The 20,128-nt window shown below is 45.0% G+C and overlaps 2 protein-coding genes across 3 annotated transcripts in view; one reads left to right on the top strand and one right to left on the bottom strand.

Moving 5' to 3' along the window:
* Positions 1 to 575: 575 nt before the first annotated feature.
* On the bottom strand, positions 576 to 1,147 carry MRPL41 (mitochondrial ribosomal protein L41). Its single transcript, XM_042830905.1, has one exon. It carries the CDS (start codon positions 1,095 to 1,097, stop codon positions 690 to 692), a length of 408 nt encoding a protein of 135 aa, XP_042686839.1. The 5' UTR covers positions 1,098 to 1,147; the 3' UTR covers positions 576 to 689.
* Positions 1,148 to 1,359: 212 nt separating this feature from the next.
* The window catches only part of PNPLA7 (patatin like phospholipase domain containing 7), a 116,295-nt gene continuing 97,526 nt past the window's right edge, over positions 1,360 to 20,128 (top strand). For both annotated transcript variants that reach the window (XM_042830550.1, XM_042830551.1), the window contains exons 1-13: positions 1,360 to 1,444; positions 1,762 to 1,796; positions 4,506 to 4,562; positions 4,997 to 5,084; positions 6,513 to 6,595; positions 8,652 to 8,740; positions 8,954 to 9,094; positions 10,251 to 10,410; positions 11,426 to 11,506; positions 16,555 to 16,683; positions 18,008 to 18,088; positions 19,093 to 19,237; positions 19,776 to 19,859. In XM_042830550.1, the coding sequence (XP_042686484.1) occupies positions 1,764 to 1,796; positions 4,506 to 4,562; positions 4,997 to 5,084; positions 6,513 to 6,595; positions 8,652 to 8,740; positions 8,954 to 9,094; positions 10,251 to 10,410; positions 11,426 to 11,506; positions 16,555 to 16,683; positions 18,008 to 18,088; positions 19,093 to 19,237; positions 19,776 to 19,859 (1,171 nt within the window). In that variant the 5' untranslated portion in view covers positions 1,360 to 1,444; positions 1,762 to 1,763. The remainder of the gene's footprint in view (positions 1,445 to 1,761; positions 1,797 to 4,505; positions 4,563 to 4,996; positions 5,085 to 6,512; positions 6,596 to 8,651; positions 8,741 to 8,953; positions 9,095 to 10,250; positions 10,411 to 11,425; positions 11,507 to 16,554; positions 16,684 to 18,007; positions 18,089 to 19,092; positions 19,238 to 19,775; positions 19,860 to 20,128) is intronic.

Genomic DNA, 20,128 nt, shown 5'->3' on the forward strand with positions numbered 1-20,128 from the left:
TATGAGTTTTTTCTTTTCCCAAGATGTATTTCAAACGTAAGCAGCTACCTCGACATTTAAAGCAGCTGCACTGCTAAGGAACAGGCACTGACTGCAACTATTAACTGCATCCTGCCTGAATTCAAAACACTAGTTTTAAACTTTGGTAAATACCACAACTGTGACGTTTGATCTGAGCTACAGATCAGTGCTCAGTTTACGGTAAGGCCTCACTGGAGGCCTTTCCCATGAAACACTTCATTGTGGCTAGGAGTGAATTGAAGTATTCTGCTTCTGGCTGAACTTGCCACTCACAGCAGGGTGCTGGCAGCGCCGATGAGACATCAGCTCCAAGCAGTTCCTTCCACAGCCAGAAAATCCCAGAGGCAGAGCCCTCCTCCCTCGCTCCTGGAAGTCGGGAGCAGCCTGGAGCCAGACTCCTGCAGCTCCTCGCGTGGGCTCAGCAGCTCTGCTCTGACAGCAGAACGCCTGCACAGCCACACGGTGCAACAATGCAAACAAAACCAACACCTTCCTAGATCTCTGACAGGAAACCAGTGCCCCCGCAGCGATTTAAATCACACATTGCAGAAAGATACACTGGAAGGACTTGCATTTAATACTCAGCAAAAGAAACTGTCCCGAGCTGTAAGGCGCAGTCCAAGTCTCTCGCAGTGCAGCCCAGCACCCGGCGGAGCCCCGGCTGCCCCCTAGCGCACGTAATTCTTGGGGAAGAGCTGGAAGAGCTTCCCCTCCTGCGTCGGCTCGAAGCCGTACTTCTCCAGCGCGTTTGGGTCGAAGGTTCCCTCCTTCACGTCCTTCTCGATGCGCGGCGCCACCAACTCGTCGAAGAGCTGCTTGGCCGTCATTGGCGGCTCCGAGCCGTGCGGAGCGCGGTACGACACGTAGGGCTTCAGCTTAAAGCCCGCCAGCTCGGGGACGACGAACTGAGGCACCATCTGCTTGATGAGGATGAACTTCTTGTTGGAGGTCAGCACGCCCATCTTCTTGGCTCCCCGGCCCTTGTTGTAGGACCGAGGGCCGCGCTTGCTGGTGAACGGGGACATGCGGTCGGCGCCCCGCACCAGCCCGCGGGCCAGCTCGGTCAGCAGCCCCATAGCGAGCGCCTGCAGGCCCTAGGAGCACGGACGGAGGGGCGGGCGGACGGCGCAGCGGCAGCAGGCCCGGTCCGCCCGGCTCCCACACCCCAACACCGCCCGCTGCCATTGGTAGAAGCCCGTCAGCCAATCCGCAGCACCTATCTTAGGCCGTGCTGCTCCGCGGACCACTCGGCGCGAAGCCGTGCGCGCCAATCAGCAACGAGGAGCTGGGGGAGTGGGCGGGGCTTAGCGCCCCGCTCGGCGCTGGTGGCGGTGGGTGCAGGGATGCGACCTTCGGCCCCGCTCCGCGGCTGACCTTTGACCTCCGCGTGGGAGCGCCGCGGCGACCGCGGCTATAGCAACGGGTGAGGGGTCGGGACGGGGCGGGGGTTCAGTGGTAGTTCGGGGCTGCCCGGGCTCAGCCGGTCTCACCGGTCTCCCCGCGGCGCCCGGTTGGACCGGTGGGTCCGTGCGGTAACTCCCCTCCAGCGGATTTGTCAGTGCGGCGTTGGGCCGCGGAGATGGGAGCGGTGGGAGCGGAGCGCTGACAGACCGCAGCCCTCCTCGGCGCAGACTGCTTCCCGCGGGTCGGCGGCTGCCGTGCGCTGGAAAATCAGAGTCTGGGTTGCTGTCGTTTCTTAACGGTCATTTTTCCTCTTTTTCCCTTCTACTGCACCTCCAGCCATGGAAGAAGAAGGCAACATCACCAGCCTTGAGGTACGAAGTGATTTGATGCTATTTTTCACATCTTTGTTTCTTTTTTAGCATTTCCAGAAAGCAAACGTAGCTGCTGTGGTTGGCTTAATGCAGCAGCAGTTCGGTGCTGTGCAGCCCTTCAGCTGCCCCCTGTCCAGCTCCCTCAGTTTTGTAGTTATCACATGGTGCTGTGTGGTTTGGGACGTCCCCTGGGCCAGCTCAGGTCAGCTCTTCTGGCCCTGTTCTCTCCCAGGCCCTCGCTAGCAGGGTGCAGTGAGGAGCTGAAGCATCCTTAGCTTCATACTGCACAGCAACAGCTGAAACATCAGTGTTCTGTCAGCAGCTTCTTTCTCTTAAAGCCAAAACACAGTGTCATATCAGATGCTATGAAGAAAATCCACTCTGTCCCAGCTGAAACCAGGACAGTGCCTAATTTGATAACTTTTGGATAACATTTTCAGATACACTGCTTTTATTTTCCAGAGCCTTTCTTGATAAGGGTATAGTCCTTCCAAAAATGTCAACATCAGTCCCATTTTTTGTGTGTATTTACTTATCTGTACTGCAAACCATTCACATGGTGCTTCGTATTCTCATTTGTCAGCAGAATGACACAGTTGAAGCACCTTTTGCTTCAGTGGTATGATTTTAGCCTGAAGATAGAAGGATCAAGGAGTTCTTCAGCTCTTGCATTTATTCTTCCTTAAGACACATATTGCTTTTCCTAGTAACAACAATCAAGGCCCACAACAGGAAATACTTTTCTTAGAACTAGAAGGTGCATCCAGCACACTGATAAGCAGGTAAAAGATGTTCTGTGAAAACTCAGCATTTGTGGTCAAAGCCGCAGCGTGTGGTCAGCTGTACTCATGAGCCCACAAGGAAACCTGTATTCTGAGGAACACTCATGTCAGTTCCTGAGCGCTGTGCCTGTCACCACCTGGCACCCCTCCCTGTGTGGGGTATGTCTCACTGTTTACTTTTGATTGCAATGGGAAGTTTCTGAGTACATGCCCTGGCTGCTTGTTCTGTGCTTGGTCACCTGGATGGGTGTAAATGTTATTTCAAAGCTGCGTGTTTTTGTTACCGGCCACAGTTTTGTTAAGAAAACTGGAGTCAAGCGTTAGAAAACACAGGCACTATTCCTGCTAGCATATACTCTCAGCCTATCACTTTTTCCAGTGAAGTGTGGGTCTTCTCGGGGTTGCTCTGTGTGTGTTTTGTTTCTAAGAGTTGGATCAGGGCTTGGATGGGGCACATGAAGCCCTGAATACAGGTGCTGGGTGTGACCTCCCTCTGTGCTGTAGCCCTGCAGCTCTGCTGTGTTTGTGGCCTCACGACTGGCCCCTGTGCTGCCTGACTGTGAGCAGCTGCTGACACACACGGGTGTCCCTGTGGCTGCCGGCCATTTGCTGACTTTCTCTGCCTCTTTTCGGATGCTACCAGTGTTTGAACTCCCTGCAGAACTCTGACCCATGTTGAGGTGGGAATGTTCAGGCCAGTCTTGGTAGCAAACCTTCCAAAAGCTTCTCTGTTCCCCTTGGAGTTCCGGATTCCCTTACAGCCTTCCTGGTTGGGGCACAGGCTCTGTGTGTGCACCTGTGTGTTTCATGCTTCTGTTGTGAATTTATTTCCTCACAGGGAACAGTGCTGGGGCTGTCACTTGGCAATTGCTATTTTCTGTGCTATTTGAGATCACGTGGGCCCTGATAGTGGCAGAATTCCTATTCCTGCTGCTGTCAGAGGGAAACAAACAAGTGGCCATGAAAGACTTGCATTGAGATCTCACCTTGCTTAGCCAGAAAGCACTGTATTTGTTGCTAGCAACTTTTCAGCATTTTTTTTCTTGTGACTTCACACTGCGATTCCACCAGTAATTATCCAGCACTGATGGTAGTAGTGACAGTTGGAGCGATGCTGAGGAGACAGATTAATAGGTTGAGTTAAAGGGACCTAAGAAAATACGCTCAGCTCCGCATATGCTGACTGGCCAGGCTGGACTCTGCTTGCCCTGTGAGCCTGGAATGAACTTCTGTGAGGGAGACTGGTTTGGTGACTCTGTGGGCGCTTCCATTTTTCTTGAGGATACAAAGCTAAATAAAGAGGTAATCTGGATTTGGAACTGAGAGCAAAGCTGGTTCCAGAACGTAAGGTTCAAGTAAGGCTTGAGGCTTACAGGGTGACGTGTCTGTTCTTGTATTCATTTTGTTTCCTACTTCTTTCTAATATTTGGTTTGCTAACTTTTTTTCCCTGCACTCCACTAAATTTTGAGCTGGCGTTTCTACAGTGTGCAGGTTTTTGTCCAGAATAGCAGCAGTCAGCAGTACAGGTTCCAGGGCTGTGCACCTGAGTTAGAGCTTTTCCCCATGTGCATAATTTTGTGGTTTATGTTGAATTTCGTCTCTAATTTTCTGGTTTATTTTCTTAGTCTCATAACATTTACATTCAGCTCTTGTTCTTATTGCTCTGAATAACGTAAAGTCATAACAAAAGTCAACACCTCCCTGTCTGACCTTGTATTGAGGTTGTTTAGGATTGTGTAGAACTGTCACCAGATAGAACTCCACTCCTGACCCTTTCCACTGAAGGCATCGTTTCCAAAGTGGATGGTAATTGAAAGAAAGGCATTGGAAACCAAATGGTGTGTGTGTGCCAGACCAGGCATAGGTATCTGTATGGAGGCTTTTGCCAGCTGTGGGAAACTAACTTCACCTTCCTTTTCGTGCTAGGCCATGCCAGCAAGTGGAATTCTTCAGTTTGTAGAAGACAGAATACAGAGTACAATGGTAATGTATGGCTTTAATCTGCTGGATGAAAACGGTGTGCTAAGTGGTGTGTACCTGCTGGCGGGCTCCAGGAGCTCCACTAAGTCTCAATTAAAGTCTGAGTAAACTGAGAGGAATTCTTGCTTCTTTGCTGTTGCTGTGCACGAGGCAGGAACTAATCTCTATTATTTAATCTCATGCATATTTAGTTTTCAATTCACAGATATTTGGGGGGGAAAGTGCTGAATATTTTGCATCTGAGCTTATAAACGTGACACTGATACAGTTAAATTCAAACTCCTCACGTGTGTGAAGTTTTAGTTAAAACTGAAGTATTTATGGATGCGTTTGATGTTCAGACAACGGAGTTAAGTGTTGGTCAGCCCTACAAAAATTTAAAATAGCTTTCAACTGTGGAAGTTACAAGTTTCTTTTCCTATGAATTCCTCTCACAGCTGACTGGAATTGCCATTGGAGCTGCAGTTGCACTGTTCCTTATAGGAATTGTTGTGTTTGTCATTTACAGAAGAGTGAAACAATCCAGTAAGTACTCAGCTACTCTGTCAATCCTAAAAGGAGTTTTCTCAGCGTGTTACCCTCAGTATTTTTGTAATGTTACATGGTGGGTTCTGTGCCAATTCACAATAATTGCTCGCTGTTATGGTAGCAGTTTCCCGGGAAAAGAACTTCAAAAAGATGAAGAACTTATGTTCTGAATTGAGTCATTAAACACAGAATTCATAACTGCCACGTGCAGGACTTTTGGAGACCTTTGCTTCTCTGCTGTGTGATAGCCTTCGTATCGGTTGGCTTGGAAATAATTGCAAGCCTGTTGTTGCAGGAAGGCAGATTGTTGGTTTCCTTTAGTGAGATTAAAGTCACCTGATTCCACTGCCTGCTTAGAGAGCCTTTTTACCTCCTCCAGTGATTAGATAGAGCCTTAAGCCAGCTTTTCCTTAGTCTGGCTTGGCTTAACCAGACTTGGATAATGAGGGGCCTGGTGCTGGTTTGATTTCTAAGTGTTGGCTCTAACAGCTTGCTCTTTAGTAGTGGGAACTCTGGCTATTATGGAGGTAGCAAAATTGATAACTTGTGCTTAGTCTTCTTTCCCCTTAGCATAAAGCTGTGGATCCTAGAATCAAAGAATGGTTTGGCTTGGAAGGACTCACAGCCCCCAGCCCTGCCATGGGCTCAGGTTGGCCAGGGCCCATCCATGGCCTGGGGCACCTCCAGGGATGGGCACCCACAGCTCTGGGCAGAAGTGCCGGGTTCTCACTGCCCTCTGGGTCAGGAATTTCCCCCTCACATCTAACCCAAATCTCTATTCTTTTCTTTTCAAATCATTCACCTCATCCTATCACTGTCTGCTCTTGTAAAAAGTCAGTCTCCATCTTTTTTTTTTTAAGCTCCCTTCAAGTGTCAAGAGGTGGCAGATCCTTCTCCAGGCTGAACACCCTCAGCCTCTCTTTGTAGGATAAGTTCTGTAGCCCTCTGGTCATCATCTGGACCCACTCCAACAGCTGCACCTCTTTTTTGTGCTGGGGGCCCCTGGTGTGGCCACAGCACTGCAGGTGGGTCCTCGTGAGGGCAGAGCAGAGGGAGGTTGTCCTCTTCCTACCCCGCTGCCATTCCTCTGCTGATGCAGCCCAGGCTGCCAGCACACACTGCTGCTCATGTCCAGCTTTTCCTTCACCAGGACCTCCAAGTCCTTCTACACAGCTCTGCTCTTACAGAGTTCTTCTCCCAGTGTGTGCTCACGTCTGGGATTGCCCCAGCTCAGGTGCACCACCTCACTCTTGGCCTTGTTGAACCTCGTTAGGTTCATGTGGGCCCAATTCTCAAACCTGACCAGATCAATTGGACGGCATTCCTTTCTTCTGTTGTATCAACTGCAGCACACAACTTGGGGTCATCTGTAAATTTGCTGAGGTACTGAGGTGGTTTCTGACATGAAGCTCTTTGTTATTTCAGAACAGCTTCAACCACATGTCCGCCAGTACAGATTTCGCAAGCGAGACAAAGTGATGTTCTATGGGAGGAAGATCATGAGAAAGGTAAGAATGTTTGGCGTGGTGGGAAGGAAGTAAAGATTAAAATCCTGTTGAGGAGGTTTGGTAAAACTTGAAATACTTCTGTTGCTTAATTTGACCCAAGGCCTTCGACCTATTTAGGGATGTTTCAGATCTCCTGGAATTATTCCTTTCAGACATATTTGCAGACACTGAGGATGGTCATTCTTTGATTCATCACTTCTCTATTGAATTGATGATAAAATAGTTGTCTATAATAATCTTCCTTTTTCTGTGCTTAGGATTATATTCAAGGTATTCAGTGCCTGCATTCAGGGTTGCCCCTTTCAAATAACAACTTCCAGTACTGCCCTTACATAGGAAGCTGGCCTAGTCTTTCCTATCTTAGGAAACAGCCAGTCTGTCTGAAGAGCACATACTCAAATCTGTCTTTCAGTAGACTATCTCTATAAAGCACCTCAGCATATGAACGCTTGTTTCTTGTTAAACTGTAATTAGAGGTTGTTCAACAGGGATTTATCCAATGGTTGAACATTCCCTTAGGCTGCAACAAGGGATGCTGCCTGTGCATTCAGTTTTTTGTCCAGATGATGTTGCTTTCCTATTACCCTAGAAGATTGCCTTGGATTTTCCATTGGGTCAGAAATCTGTTTCTGCATGGGCTCTAGTTTGAGTCTGGCTGATTAAATCTTTAAAGAAATTGTAGCAAGGTTTGAGACCAGACATTTCCTGTCATGAATTAGCTTAGTCTAAGCAGACATGCTTGGTATGCTGTGTTTTTTTCCACTGGTGGTCTGGGTTTCAGTTAATGGAGGAGATTAATGTTCCTGTATTCCCAAAGCACAAGCTTCCCTTGAAGTGCATGCTAAATGTGATAGAAAGTACCACCGTGGTCAGAGGAATGGAATGAATGGTTACATGAGTGCAGAGGTGATGCGTTTGGCTTTCTTGAAAGCTAATACAATAGCACCTGGGGATCAAGATGACTTCCTTCCTCAACACTTTATACAAAAGTCAGTGTAGTAAACCCGTGGTTATTGCTTGCTTGTGGTCAGGTACAAATGGTTGGTGAAAGAAAAAGTTGTTTAATCCTGACTGGAGTTTGTGCTCCCTGCCTGCTGTCCTGTGGGGTCAGAATCAAGGTGTGCGGCCTCAACCCTGAGCTGTGGTGCAGGAGTGGGTCGCAGAGAATCCCTCTGGGCAGAGCAGGTTGGAGGGCACCCTCGTTATCTCCAGTGGGGGAGCCTGCCTGAGCACAGCTGTGTGCTCGCCCCAAGGCTTTGTGCAGATGAATTCAGATGTTTGGGCTCGGTAATTGGTCACAGGGCTGTTTTTTTAATTCTTCTTGGATTGTACTTCATAAATTCTTAATTTAATATTTTTCATATTCTCTAACACAGTTATTTACATAGAGCATAAAAGCTCCCTAGAATTTCACATGGGAAAATCTCTTGGGCTTTTTGGGGAAGAAGGAGAAGAGGGCAGAGGTGAAGTTGAACTTTGCCTTTCTCTCTCCTAAAGGAGACCTAGGATATTGGTACTGTAGAACTGATGTTTTCAGCAAAACACTGTGTGTTTTTGGTAAAAAGGGTGAGGGGAATGTCTGCAAACTATTTGAGTATAGATTATTTTCTTTTGGTGGGAGAAATAGCAATGCTTGATCTTGCAGCTGTTGCAGTTCTCCAGAAGGTGGCACAGTGAAAACACAAGTTAAAAGGCTTGCTGCACAGGAGTACTGCATAGCCTGCCATAGGAATACTGGAGCTTTAAATGTTCTCTGCCTCGCGTTGAGTGTTTCTGAGTGGGAGATGTTTAGCTCGGGTGTTGGTTTTTCCCCCACTGCCATCCATGATGACTGTAGCAGTTGCTTATCGAGATCAAAACATATGCTACTTTCTGTCTAGAGGGAAAGTGATCCTGGAGTAGGTGTTGTTCCATTCCTTCAAAGCCTGATAGGAATGCTTCACTCTGCCAGTGTTCTGATGACCTGGCAGAGAGGTCGAATCCCTTGCAAGGTTGGAGCAAGGGTTTTTGTCGCTTGGTTTTAATGAACGTTTCTGCTTTTGCTCTTTCTTCCCAGGTTTCGACTCTTCCCAACACTCTGGTTGGGAACACTGTGCCTCGCCAAAGGATGAGGAAACGGGCCAAAGTTTTAAATTTGGCTAAAAGGTACTCGGGCTTTGAGGAAGGGGGGAATTCACACTGAGCACTGCCTCTAGTTCTGCTGAAGAAAGGCACAAAAAGAGCAGCTGAGGGCTGGAATACTACTGTTCTGTCTGCTTGGTAATGTGTAACAATGTAGTGTGTCTTGCACTCAACCTATGGTGTCAATATACAGACAGATTGGATGCTGTCCTGAACTTCCATTGTTTTCCTTTGTAGGATTCTGCGTATTAAGAAAGAATGTCCAACTCTGCAGCCAAAAGAGCCACCTCCCTCTCTGCTGGAGGCAGACCTGACAGAATTTGATGTAAAGAATTCTCACTTGCCATCGGAGGTCCTTTACATGCTTAAAAATGTTAGGTAATGTTAAATGGAAATATATGCTTGGGTTTTGCTTTTGATGGCTATTCAACTGATGTGTTTTCTACCACGTGTCAAGCCTTAAATTTTATAATTGTATGATCAGAGTCAAAAAGATGAGGTGGAAGGGAGGGAAAGGAGGCAGTGAGGCAGTTCAGAGGCTGTGGATGCCCCATCCCTGCAGGCATTCAAGGCCAGGCTGGATGTGGCTCTGGGCAGCCTGGGCTGCTGGTTGGTGACCTGCACACAGCAGGGGGTTGGAGCTGGATGAGCATTGTGCTCCTTTGCAACCCAGGCCATTCTGTGATTCAATTCAGTCAAGTATTGATATCACTGACAAGGCAGGAAGGATGAGGTTTTCAGATGTTAGACTTTTGTATATGGTAATTATTTTCCTCTTCTGATCTAATTAGTTATAACCTTCAGGACTAAATTAGACACTTTAGTAGTCTAATAAAATTACTATTTATGTCACCTAAAGTTTCTCCTGTGGAATTCTGATGTTCTATGACTAATTGATGTTGCAGGATGATTTGATTGATTGATTCTGTTAATTGTGAGCTAATGAAACTATGTGGAGGACACTTGTGGTGTTGTATACGAAATGCTGAGGTTTAAGCAGGGTATTTCTGTCTGCCTGGTGCTCACTAACTAGTCCAGTGTTGCAGGAGTCCTGTTGCCTGCAGGAGATGGGATATTCACATTTATGTGGATACAATGGTGGGATTTTTTCTCTTTTATTCTTTAGTTTTTCTCATATGTTCTGGTTGCATTGCTGGGGTAGCTGGGCTAAAAGAGAAAGCTCCAAAGGCTAACTTTGCTTATACAGTATTTGTAGGTTTTTGTTTTTTACCCTTCATAAGCCATGCTGGTGTTTTCTTGAGGAAGACACCTGAAGGAAGATGTACTTCCTTCTGAGCCTGCTGGCATTGCTCTGTGCACTGCTCAAGAAGGAGCTGTGACACTTACAGGTTTCAGCATTTCACTGTGTTGCTGCACTTTTGCCCTGGGGACTTTTGTTCCTGTCACCCTGCTGTTGCATTGCCACCCTACAGCTTCCTCTGGGCCCCTCCATGAAGGCTGTGCTGATTAAGGATGGGTTTTCCCTGTGCAGAAAAGGGAGAAAAAAGCTGATATTTACTTCTCTATCCTGCAGGGTTCTTGGTCACTTTGAGAAGCCCCTTTTTCTGGAATTGTGCAAGCACATGTTTTTTGTGCAGCTGCATGAAGGAGAATACATCTTCCGTCCTGGGCAGCTGGATAACAGCATCTATGTTGTGCAAGATGGAAAGCTGGAAGTGTGCGTTCAAGAAAGTGTAAGAATGAACTCAGCCACTGTTCTTGAGTTGCATCTGTTAGCATAGCATGTGTTGGCATTAATCATTAAGGATTGGCTAAAGTGAAGTTTGAATCATAGTGATGGAGTGAAGGGCCCTGATATATAAATGTCAGCATTTCGAGCCGTGCCCCTACACGTCTCCCATAGAGCAAGGTTGGCTCACTCTTCCAGGTCATCCTCACGTGCTCTTAGTTGCATAATTACTGCAGGAGACTGGAGTGCAAGGCCAAATTGGCATATTGTTGGAAATGTTCTCATTCATATAAAACAGGCAGACAAAACAGGATGGTGGCAGTAGAAGAGACCACATGGATTTCATTCCAGAATGTTCTTGCCTCTTAGTTAAGGGGGATTGCCTGGAAGGGTTGCCAGATTCACTTTTGGGTAGACAGGGAGAAGAAATGATAGCTTGTGTTTTGGGCAAGTCTTAAAATGTTAAGTGCAATCCCTTTTGTGAACTTGGGTTAACGTGTGTGTGTATGTATATATTTAATATTTTTCTTGACTTTTTCAGGTTTAACTTTAATTTTTATAGCTGAAAATGCATGTGCTGTTTTTGTAATTTATCTCAAATTTTGTGACTTCTGCATATACTTTTGTTTTGCTCCTTTTCCTGTTATACTGCCTGGTGATGTGTGAAGGGCCATCGAAAAATGCTTTCTCCCCTTCCCTCCTCCTATAGAAAGATGTGGCAGCATGTAATTCCTCAATCAATGGAGCTAATTCTTAGTGTGAAGAAGGTTTTGTTTTCATTTTTAATTGTTATGTAGCACAAATAACAGGTCAGGTCACATCTACACCAAGGCAAAACTGGCTTTAAATTTCCTGTATCACTCCTATCTTTTATAATGATGGTTTAAAACTAAGGTGGTGTGATTTAGCACCAGAGCAGAGGGAAGGTTCGAGTTCAGATTCTAATAGGGGACCATATATTTTAGAGCTGCCATATATACACACCTGTGAGCCTATAGTAATCTATTCTACTCCTACAGGATGGCACAGAAGTGATTGTTAAGGAGGTGCTGGCAGGAGACAGTGTCCACAGTCTTCTCAGCATTCTAGATGTCATCACGGTAAGTCCTTCAGGTGCCAGTTTTCTGCACTGCTGCTTTGTGTTGCTGAGCCCGCTGTGGGTGGGGGGAAAGCCCTCTTTGAAAGGGTCAGAATGACAAATGTTCCTTCCCCAGTCCTTTTTCTCCTTTCAGTGCATCCCCAGTCCTTTTTCTCCTTTCAGTGCATCACTGACTGTTTCGCAGCACCATTTTCACGGTTTTTTGTTTGTGGCTGCAAAAACTGAGATAGAATTTGATTTGTTCAAGGTTGCAAGGGAGTCAGGAGAAGGACCAGGTTAGGGCCCAGAATTCCTAGCTTTTATGCAGTTTGATTTATCACTTACTGAATTTATCTGCTCTAATGAAAGCAAATCTGACAGTTGTTATTATTGTAATTAAGCTGTGAAACGGGTTGATGGATTTAATTTTTTCCCAATATGTTCATGTTGCTGGTGACCACCTGAAGGTTGTGCTCTTTGGCATGCAACAAGATGAGTTAAGTGCTGGCTGCTCCTATTTATTGCACAGATTACAGCTGTGGGTTTTCTGAATTGTCACTGTATCTTATTTGGGAATGCCTGAGCTGAAAGTGGTGGATTCATCACGTTCAATAACACAAAAGCACTCGAGTGTCTATTTGGAAGGTGTTGATAGCTGAGATGAAGAGAATCTAATAAACAAATTCTTCATATTATTAGGGACAGGATGAGGAGAAGTGGGTCTTAAACTGGGAGAGGTAGATCTAGATAGACATCGGGAAGAAATTCTTTACTGTGAGGGTGGAGAGACGCTGGAACTGGTTGTCAGTGGGGCTGTGGATGCCCCTCCATGGAAGCACTCAAGGCCAGACTGGATGGGGCTGTGAGCAACCTGACCTAATGAGAGGTGTCCCTGCCTTAGCAGGGGGTTGGAAATGGATGATCTTAAACTTCCTTTCCAACCCAAACCATTCTATAATTTGAGCTTTTATCATGTTTCCTTTTTGTTTGTCTGCTTCCTCTCATTAAACGCTGTGGTGTGTATTGGTTGTAATAATTCTGTGAAGTGTTTAGTGCCACTTGTAGATGGAAGTAGGTATAACATGTACACACAAACTACACCAATATATCAGTAACAATTTCTACAGAACCTACTGAGAACAATGCACAATTTTTAGGCTTGGTCACACTTTGTCTCGCAGAACGCAATGGCATGGGTGTAATTTGAACTGAACAAGCCTGGTTCTTGCTATCAAATCTGTGTTAATTGCACATCCAGAGGTATAAAGATGCCCTTGTTTGTTCCAGCAGTAAATTTCCTTAATGACAGTATTATAAGGAGGAGGACCATCATATAGAACACAAATATGAGTCATGTTCTTTTGCTGTGTTTTTCTTACACAAGGATTTAATCTGGTTTCTTCCATTTACTTTTCTGTTTCTCAGTTTCATTGTAAATCAGGATGGTTGCCATTCATTTGCCTGTTTTTATTCTTATTCTGACATTTTTACTTCATTCTCATTAGTTACGCTGCTGATGAATCAGGGCATAAAACTTACTGGAAGTATGTTAAAAGGAGCCATGTGCAGAATATCAGCCCAAGAACCTTGCAGATTTTTGTTCTAAACTTGTTCTCATTGATTTCTGCAGCTCCCTCTTTTCTCGTTTGTTTCCCTGCTTTGTGTATTGATGGCTTGATTTTTGTTTTTCATCCTCCTTATTGACTCTGGATATACAAGCAGCAAGAAAATGGGCATGGAGAGAGAAAGTAGCACTGGTCAAAAGAGAGGAGTCCTGTCTCTGGCGTTCTGAGGTTTTCAGTGAGTCTTAGAACTGCCTGCGCTGAAGTTTCACTGTGCCACCAAACCCAGGGACTTTGTGTTGTCTGAGCTGAACTGCTGATTTCTGTAACTGTTTCTGTAGCATGTAACATCAGCCGTGTCCCCTCACTTAGCTGGGAGATGTACAAGAAGGTTACAAGTGGTGATGTGTTGTAGACCCAGAGCACATCAGAGGTAACTTTGCCATTAACCAAGTTTTAAATTGCAGCATCCCCTTAGGCCTGTTAATACAAACAAGTACAAAGGTACCACCTCTGACTCGAGATTTGTTCTGCATGTCACTGATTCTGAGATCAGAGAAATGTTATTTCTCAAAACTCAAAGGAGAAACTGGAGAACTGAGTCTGGATAGATGCTGGCTCTGTTTGTGAGGTTTTAGAACAATTCTGTGTCATAGTTGAATCTGCCTCTGCATGGATATGGCCTTAAATACTGAAGCCTGTGAACTCCAGGTGTTTTTAGAGGCTGGCTGAGCCCTCGCTCTGCCCCTTTGCTTGTCCCTCCATTCTGTTACCTGATGGATGAATGATGAGTTTTCTTTCAGAGCTGAATGGGACAAATAGTGGCTGTGTTTGATGATGGCTGCTGGAGCCTTGGGTTTACTATTCTTCTGTCTTCTGTGTAGAGATGGCATTTGGAAAAGTGTGAGCTGGTGGTGTAGCTGGAGTGAGAGAGAGGTAGATTTGATCAATTGCCAGTGAGTGAGCAGGGGGAAAAATGAAAGTCTGAGGAGTAACAGAAGCTGCAGAAAATTGCTTGGATAAAGGTGAGCCTGCAGGGCTCAAGTCCCTTAATGGACAGCAGGTAAGATGAATGAGGTTATAAAGAAACGATTGTAGCAAGAACTTTGGAACAGCAGTGCCAGTGCAGTCTGGGGGAAGGTGAAATGTAAGCAATGGGAGTAGGAAGAATATGCCATATTTTTGGGCACAAAAATGAGCTGTCATTCCAATCTTATGGCACCTGTGTGACTTACTTTGACTCTTGGATGTCATCTGGATTTAGCTGCTGCTTTTGCTTGGCTTTTGTCACCTGCAGGGTTGAGTTAATCTACAGCTCAGGCAGATATGAGCAGTTATCTGCTTCGAGAACAAGAAGTTCCCTGTTTAAAAGACAACCCAAACAACCCAAACCCTAATTCACTGTGGATTATACCTTACAGTCACACTTGGAGGCTGCAAGGAATGTGAAGCTGTGTAATTTAGACACAGTATTATCCATGTGGCTGATTATGCTATATTGGAGAGAACTGACAATTACTGGAACATTTCCTCTTTCCGCTCCTCTGACAGCTTTTAGCACATCCCAGCCCTATTAGACATGGTGCTTGGCTCTCTCAAAAGCAGGCTGCTCTCACACAGGGTTCTGGAAAAGGAACAATTATATGCTGAAAATCAGTTGGGGTGGGCTGTTCTTTGGAGGAAAGGGCTGCTGCATCCTTATCTGTTATTATCCTTCAGCTGCTTTTCTCAACGACTGTCAGCACTGCTCTGTCCTCCAGCAAGCACTGCTCAGGGGAAAAAAAGCCTTCTCTGGGGGCAGTGTGGACCCTATTGATGAGGTGCACGGTGCTTATTTTACCCTTTCAGTAACTGTTTTGTAAAACTATTAAACTTCACAAACAAGGGGGGATGGTTTTGAACTGAGACAGGGGAGGTTGAGGTTGGATATTAGGCGGAAGTTTTTCCCCCAGATGGTGGTGAGGCACTGGCACAGGTTGCCCAAGGAGGCTGTGGATGCCCCATCCCTGCAGGCATTCAAGGCCAGGCTGGATGTGGCTCTGGGCAGCCTGGGCTGCTGGTTGGCGACCTGCACACAGCAGGGGTTGGAACTGATGAGCACTGTGCTCCTTTGCAACCCAGGCCATTCTGTGATTCATGCTCACCCTTTGTCCAACAACTGAAGATTGAAAAGATGCCTTTAGTTTTTCACTGTGTGTTTGGCAGAGTGTGGTAGAAAGTGCAGTTGGTGTAGAATCTGTATTTAAAATCAAAATTTATGTGTAGTATGTGGATGTTGTATATATATTTGTTTTAGTATATGAGGAATTCCAAAGGATGGCGTTGTTTAAAAGCTGAGCTCTGTGGAAGGGGGATGTTACGTTTATTATTATTTTGGGTATAGAAACAGCACAGAAATGTCATTTGCTGATTTCTTTATTTTAATCAGAAGAAACTGAGACGAACTGGGAAAAACCTTGTAGCTCTGAGCTGTAGATCAGAGAGATATTTAAAACTGCAAATCCCTCCAGAACTTAAAAATCAGATCTATTAATACCATCCCAGATTTTATAAAAAGGTCAGCTGAAGTTGGCGTAATTAAGAAATTGGTTCCAATTAATTTAATTAATTTTAGAATCTGCTTCATCGTGGCTTCCAGACCAGCAAGGCAGAGCTGCAGTGTTATTTTCTGCAGTGGCTGCTTTGGTGCTCCCGTATTCTGAAGGCAAAAATTCTCTTGCAGTAATTGTGTTTGTCTGTTCAGTGCCTACAGGGCTGCTTCTACCTTGAAAATGTTAGATAAATCAGTGCTTCTTTGATTGGAAAATGAACGAATGGCTTCCCAGTGTTTATTGATGGGATGCAAGGAATGTTGTGTGGAAAGTTCCATGCAAGTATTTGCCAGTAGATTTTGGTGAGCATGTGTTCTGATTAAAGAGAGAAAAATCCTGAACCACAGGTTTGTCTTCCAGAACAAAAACCTCTGCGTTCTGCCCTTAGAGTTCTATCTTTTGTTGGTTTGTTCATCTGTCTTTTCTTCTCTTAAGGCAGAGTGCCCTGGACCCAAATCATCTGAAGCGCACAGAAGGTGCTTGGCTTTGTCGTTTGGAATATTTCATACATATGTATTTATTTATTTAGAACACAAGAAGTCTGCCTGTTTTGTGTTGTTTGTTGGCCGTATTCCATTCTGTACGTAACAAAGCTTGAAGCCTGGCTTTGCCTTCAATAAAACTGTAACAGACTTGGGAGACAGACAAGCCAGATCTTCTTACCCTGATACACCTCCTTGTAGCTCCTATTTCCTCTCCCTCAGTGCAGTGCTGGTGAAACTGCCTGTGTGAATTCACCTGACCACCTTGCCCTCATTACACCGACTGGAGGGCACAGGGCAGGAGGTCAGGGCAGTTTGTGCTCAGGTGGTTCTCCCAGGGATGTGCAATAGCAAAGGAGAAATCTGGGAAGCAGTTGGGACGAAATGAACAGGGAATCAGTGGAATTAACTTGCGGCTCTGCAACTTTCTCTTAGGGTCATCCTGCTCCATACAAAACAGTCTCAGCCCGGGCAGCCGCTCCATCCAACATACTGCAACTGCCAGCGAGTGCCTTTCAAGATGTCTTCCAGAAATATCCTGAAACTCTTGTTAGAGTGGTACAGGTACGTTTCGCTGCTCAGCAGAATTAAAACCCAACAAAATGAAATTGAGACAGAGCTCCTCACAGTAATTTCAACATCATGGGGGAGATATGTTCAGGTTCAGCAAAACCTCATCCTTCTGCAGATATGGAACTGTTCAGTGTAACAACCTCTCAAAATCTGGGCTAGCTTTGCTATTCCTCCCATTCTTAGAGCTGTATGGTTACATGAAGAAGCAAGCAACATGTATGTGTAAAATGTGATAGTTCTGCTTGTCATCCCAGCTTGTGCTGTAAGCTCTCTGGCTCCGATGGGTTAATGCCCCAGCAAGGTTTCAGGATGACTTACAGCATGGGAAGCAATTTTATATTCTGAAAGAAAAAAAAAAGGGCCACAATCCTCAAGAAACAGCTTTACGGAGTGGTGGTGCTTTGCAAAGCTAACAGCATTCAGTCTAGTGTGAATGCCTGCTTCAGAAGCAACTGTCAGCAGCTCAGGAAAGAGCTATTTGTATTAGTGATATGTTAGTGTTTGAAGCTTCCTGGCCTTGCAGGAACTTTGCTGGTCTTAAGCAAGTATTGCACATCTGCCATACACCTGCAGGTGGAAGCCAGAGCAGGGGCAAGGTGCTGTGTGGGAGTGGTGTTGGTTTTAGGGTTTGCTGAGTGGTGCATTGTCCCACTGGTGTAAGGGATGCATGTGATCATTCTGGTCTGTTCTTTTGCTTTACTGTGACTGTTAATTCCTTTTGCTGTTCTGATACCCAGGTGATTTATGTGTGATCCACGAACCTCGTAACACTGGTGGCAGAACAGATCATTGTACCAATTTAATTTGCTTCGTGAGAGCTGATACCAAAGAGAGAATGGCAGAAGAGCAGGGATAAGCTGTCAGAGCAGATGAAAGCGAGGTGGCAGTGGTGTCTTATGCCAGTTTAGTGTTTGCTGAGCAGCAGCACAGGTTTTTTTTTGATGGACAAAGCTGAAATAACTTTTTGGTTTTTAATGAGAAACACAAAAGCTTTCATTTTAAGGCATGTTTGTTACTGATGTTTACTGGAAAAAAATGAGAAGTGTTATTTGGTGTTTGGGAGATTTTTCCAGTTTGTTACTTCACTTTTTCTCTCAAGTGACTGTTAAGGCTTTGGTAAATCGCTTTAGTCTTAATTTGCCTTAATTTGTCACCTGCTAAGAAGGAATTTCAGCTCTTATTGCTTAGGGAGCAGTCTGTGGTTTGTTTGAAAGTGCCTTCAAGTACTCTGATCCTATTGACTGTATCTGCATGCAAGAGCGAATGTGGGATAATATTGAAACCATTCCTACTGCCTTTTATTTCCCATTTCTAGATCATCATGGTGAGGCTGCAGAGAGTGACTTTCCTTGCCTTGCACAACTACCTTGGGCTGACTACTGAGCTCTTCAGTTGTGTAAGTTTGGGGTGCATTTTATTTGCTGTTGTTATGCCTGTCAATGGCATAGAGAGGCTTTGCTTGTTTTAGAAGATTATAAAGTGAATATTGCATATTATTTTAATCATGCAGTACTGAAGAGAGAAGGTAACCAGCCCTAAAATGAATCCTGTGCAGGTGCTTAGGGGTGGACGTGTAGGGAGGTAAAACTTTAAAAGTTGGAAGAAATGTCTCACTTCTGCCTCTGTACATGAGTACATTTCAGCAAGTCCTGACCTGTCGTAATGTTACTGAGACACTTCAACTTGTCATAGTTCTAATAGCTGCTTGGATGGTATCTTGAAAATGAAGTTGCTTTTGAGACTGATGTATCACTGCATGTCTCAAACAGACTCTGTAGTTTACATAATTTACAGCATATCTTCTGACAAATAATTGCCAGACCATAGCTCTGGAGTGTGCTGGAACAAGGTTGGTCACAAGATCTGTGAAAGAAAATGAACAAAACCTCTCTCAGCTGACACTTTGGTTTTTAACAATGGAATACCAAACTGATATCCATTATGGTTTTTCTTGATTTCCTTAGCACGTGGGCTCAACCCACAGGGGTCACTTTACCTACCTGAGGTTGTCAAGGCTGTGTTTCCTGAACTCCTTGCCTCATTAACAGATCACAGTGACTGGAAATTTAACAGATTCTTCTGCTCCTCTGATGGAGAGCTGTGTTCTTCCCAGTGTGCCTCCAAAAGCACTGTCTGGTTAATTGGAATATTGCTTTTGCTGTAATAAACTTTCATGATATATGGGATGGTGACTTAAGTGAAAGAGAGCTCTGAATGCAGCTTAAAAGCTATTTTAAAATAGGTGTCTGAAGTAGGAAGGCTTGAAGTGTATCCTTAGTATACCTGTGCAGTCATAGTAAGATGCACATCTTACATCTGTCTGCACATCTTTCTGCACATCTGTCCCTCTGGAAGCAGAGGGCTGGGTGTTTGTTTGCATTTTCACCTTGCTTTTTGCAGCAGAACCAAGCTATCCCACTGGTCTCTGTGGCAAGTGTCACATCTGGAGGAAGTTCAAGTAAAGCAGTAAGAAGACAAACGTCCAGTGTGTCAGAGGAGGAGCGTGGAGAGAAGTTTGAGAAAGCTGGGGAAGCATCAGAAATGGGTAATGTTTCTGGAAATGGGTAGTAATTAGTGTTTGTGCTGCTCTTTGGTTGCTGTGCTATTTGTCAGAGGGTTTTTATTTGATCAGAGTAGCTAGGCCTTGTCTTAACTGATCTATTTTGGGTTTGAAGTCTTTGGATAAACCTTAGCTTTAATAAGAGATCATTACTGTGCTGTTAAGGATTCTGGGGGTGGGGGGAAGAAATAAAAAGTTGCATCTAATGTTGACCCCATAGGAGAAGCTGCAAAAATTCTGTACTGTAGGTAATAGCGAAGCAGGCTTTTGTGTTGCAGTGTTGGTGTGGAAGCTTCACTTAGGAAAACAGCATGAGCTGAATTTGTCAGTCCAGATTCAGAGGAGAAAATAATTACAAACAGAAGACTGGTTTAAACGTAATGTTTAACACTGGTGTTTTAGAATGTATTAAAGTCTGTATGTTAGATTTCGGTAGTGGTTTTTGAGAGGTTCTTGCTCTCAGTGAAACTTATTTCAGTAGGGATTCCCTTGTATTCGTGTAACCTTTGTTTCTATACTTCAGATCCATTGAAGATTTCTGGTACAGAAAACCCTGAGCATATTTTCAGGAGAAGCCTTTCTTCACCCCCCTCTACAGAGACTTCTGGTAAGGACTGCTTGGCTAAATGCTGGGAAATAAGATTAGGTACATTATATAAAATACATTCCCCTTAGATCATTGACTTAGATAATCTTGTTTATGTTAAATAATCATCTCACAGTGGCACTGCTTCCTCACTTGCTTGAAACTAAGGTCAGACATTAATTTTCTGAACTGACAAATGAACTTGTATCCAGGAGAGCATTCCCTTGCTGTCTCTATTAGCAGCCATTTGGCTACAGAGAGCCCTGCGAATGAAGAGCTTTTATTCATTG

Source organism: Centrocercus urophasianus, unplaced genomic scaffold (assembly GCF_019232065.1).
Source record: "Centrocercus urophasianus isolate 14NV4802_14NV808 unplaced genomic scaffold, USGS_Curo_1.0 seq_34, whole genome shotgun sequence".
Classification (NCBI taxonomy): domain Eukaryota; kingdom Metazoa; phylum Chordata; class Aves; order Galliformes; family Phasianidae; genus Centrocercus; species Centrocercus urophasianus.

Coding starts and splice junctions, on each gene's coding strand:
- MRPL41 (XM_042830905.1), bottom strand. CDS start 1,097: ATGGGGCTGCTGACCGAGCTGGCCCGCGGGCTGGTGCGGGGCGCCGAC.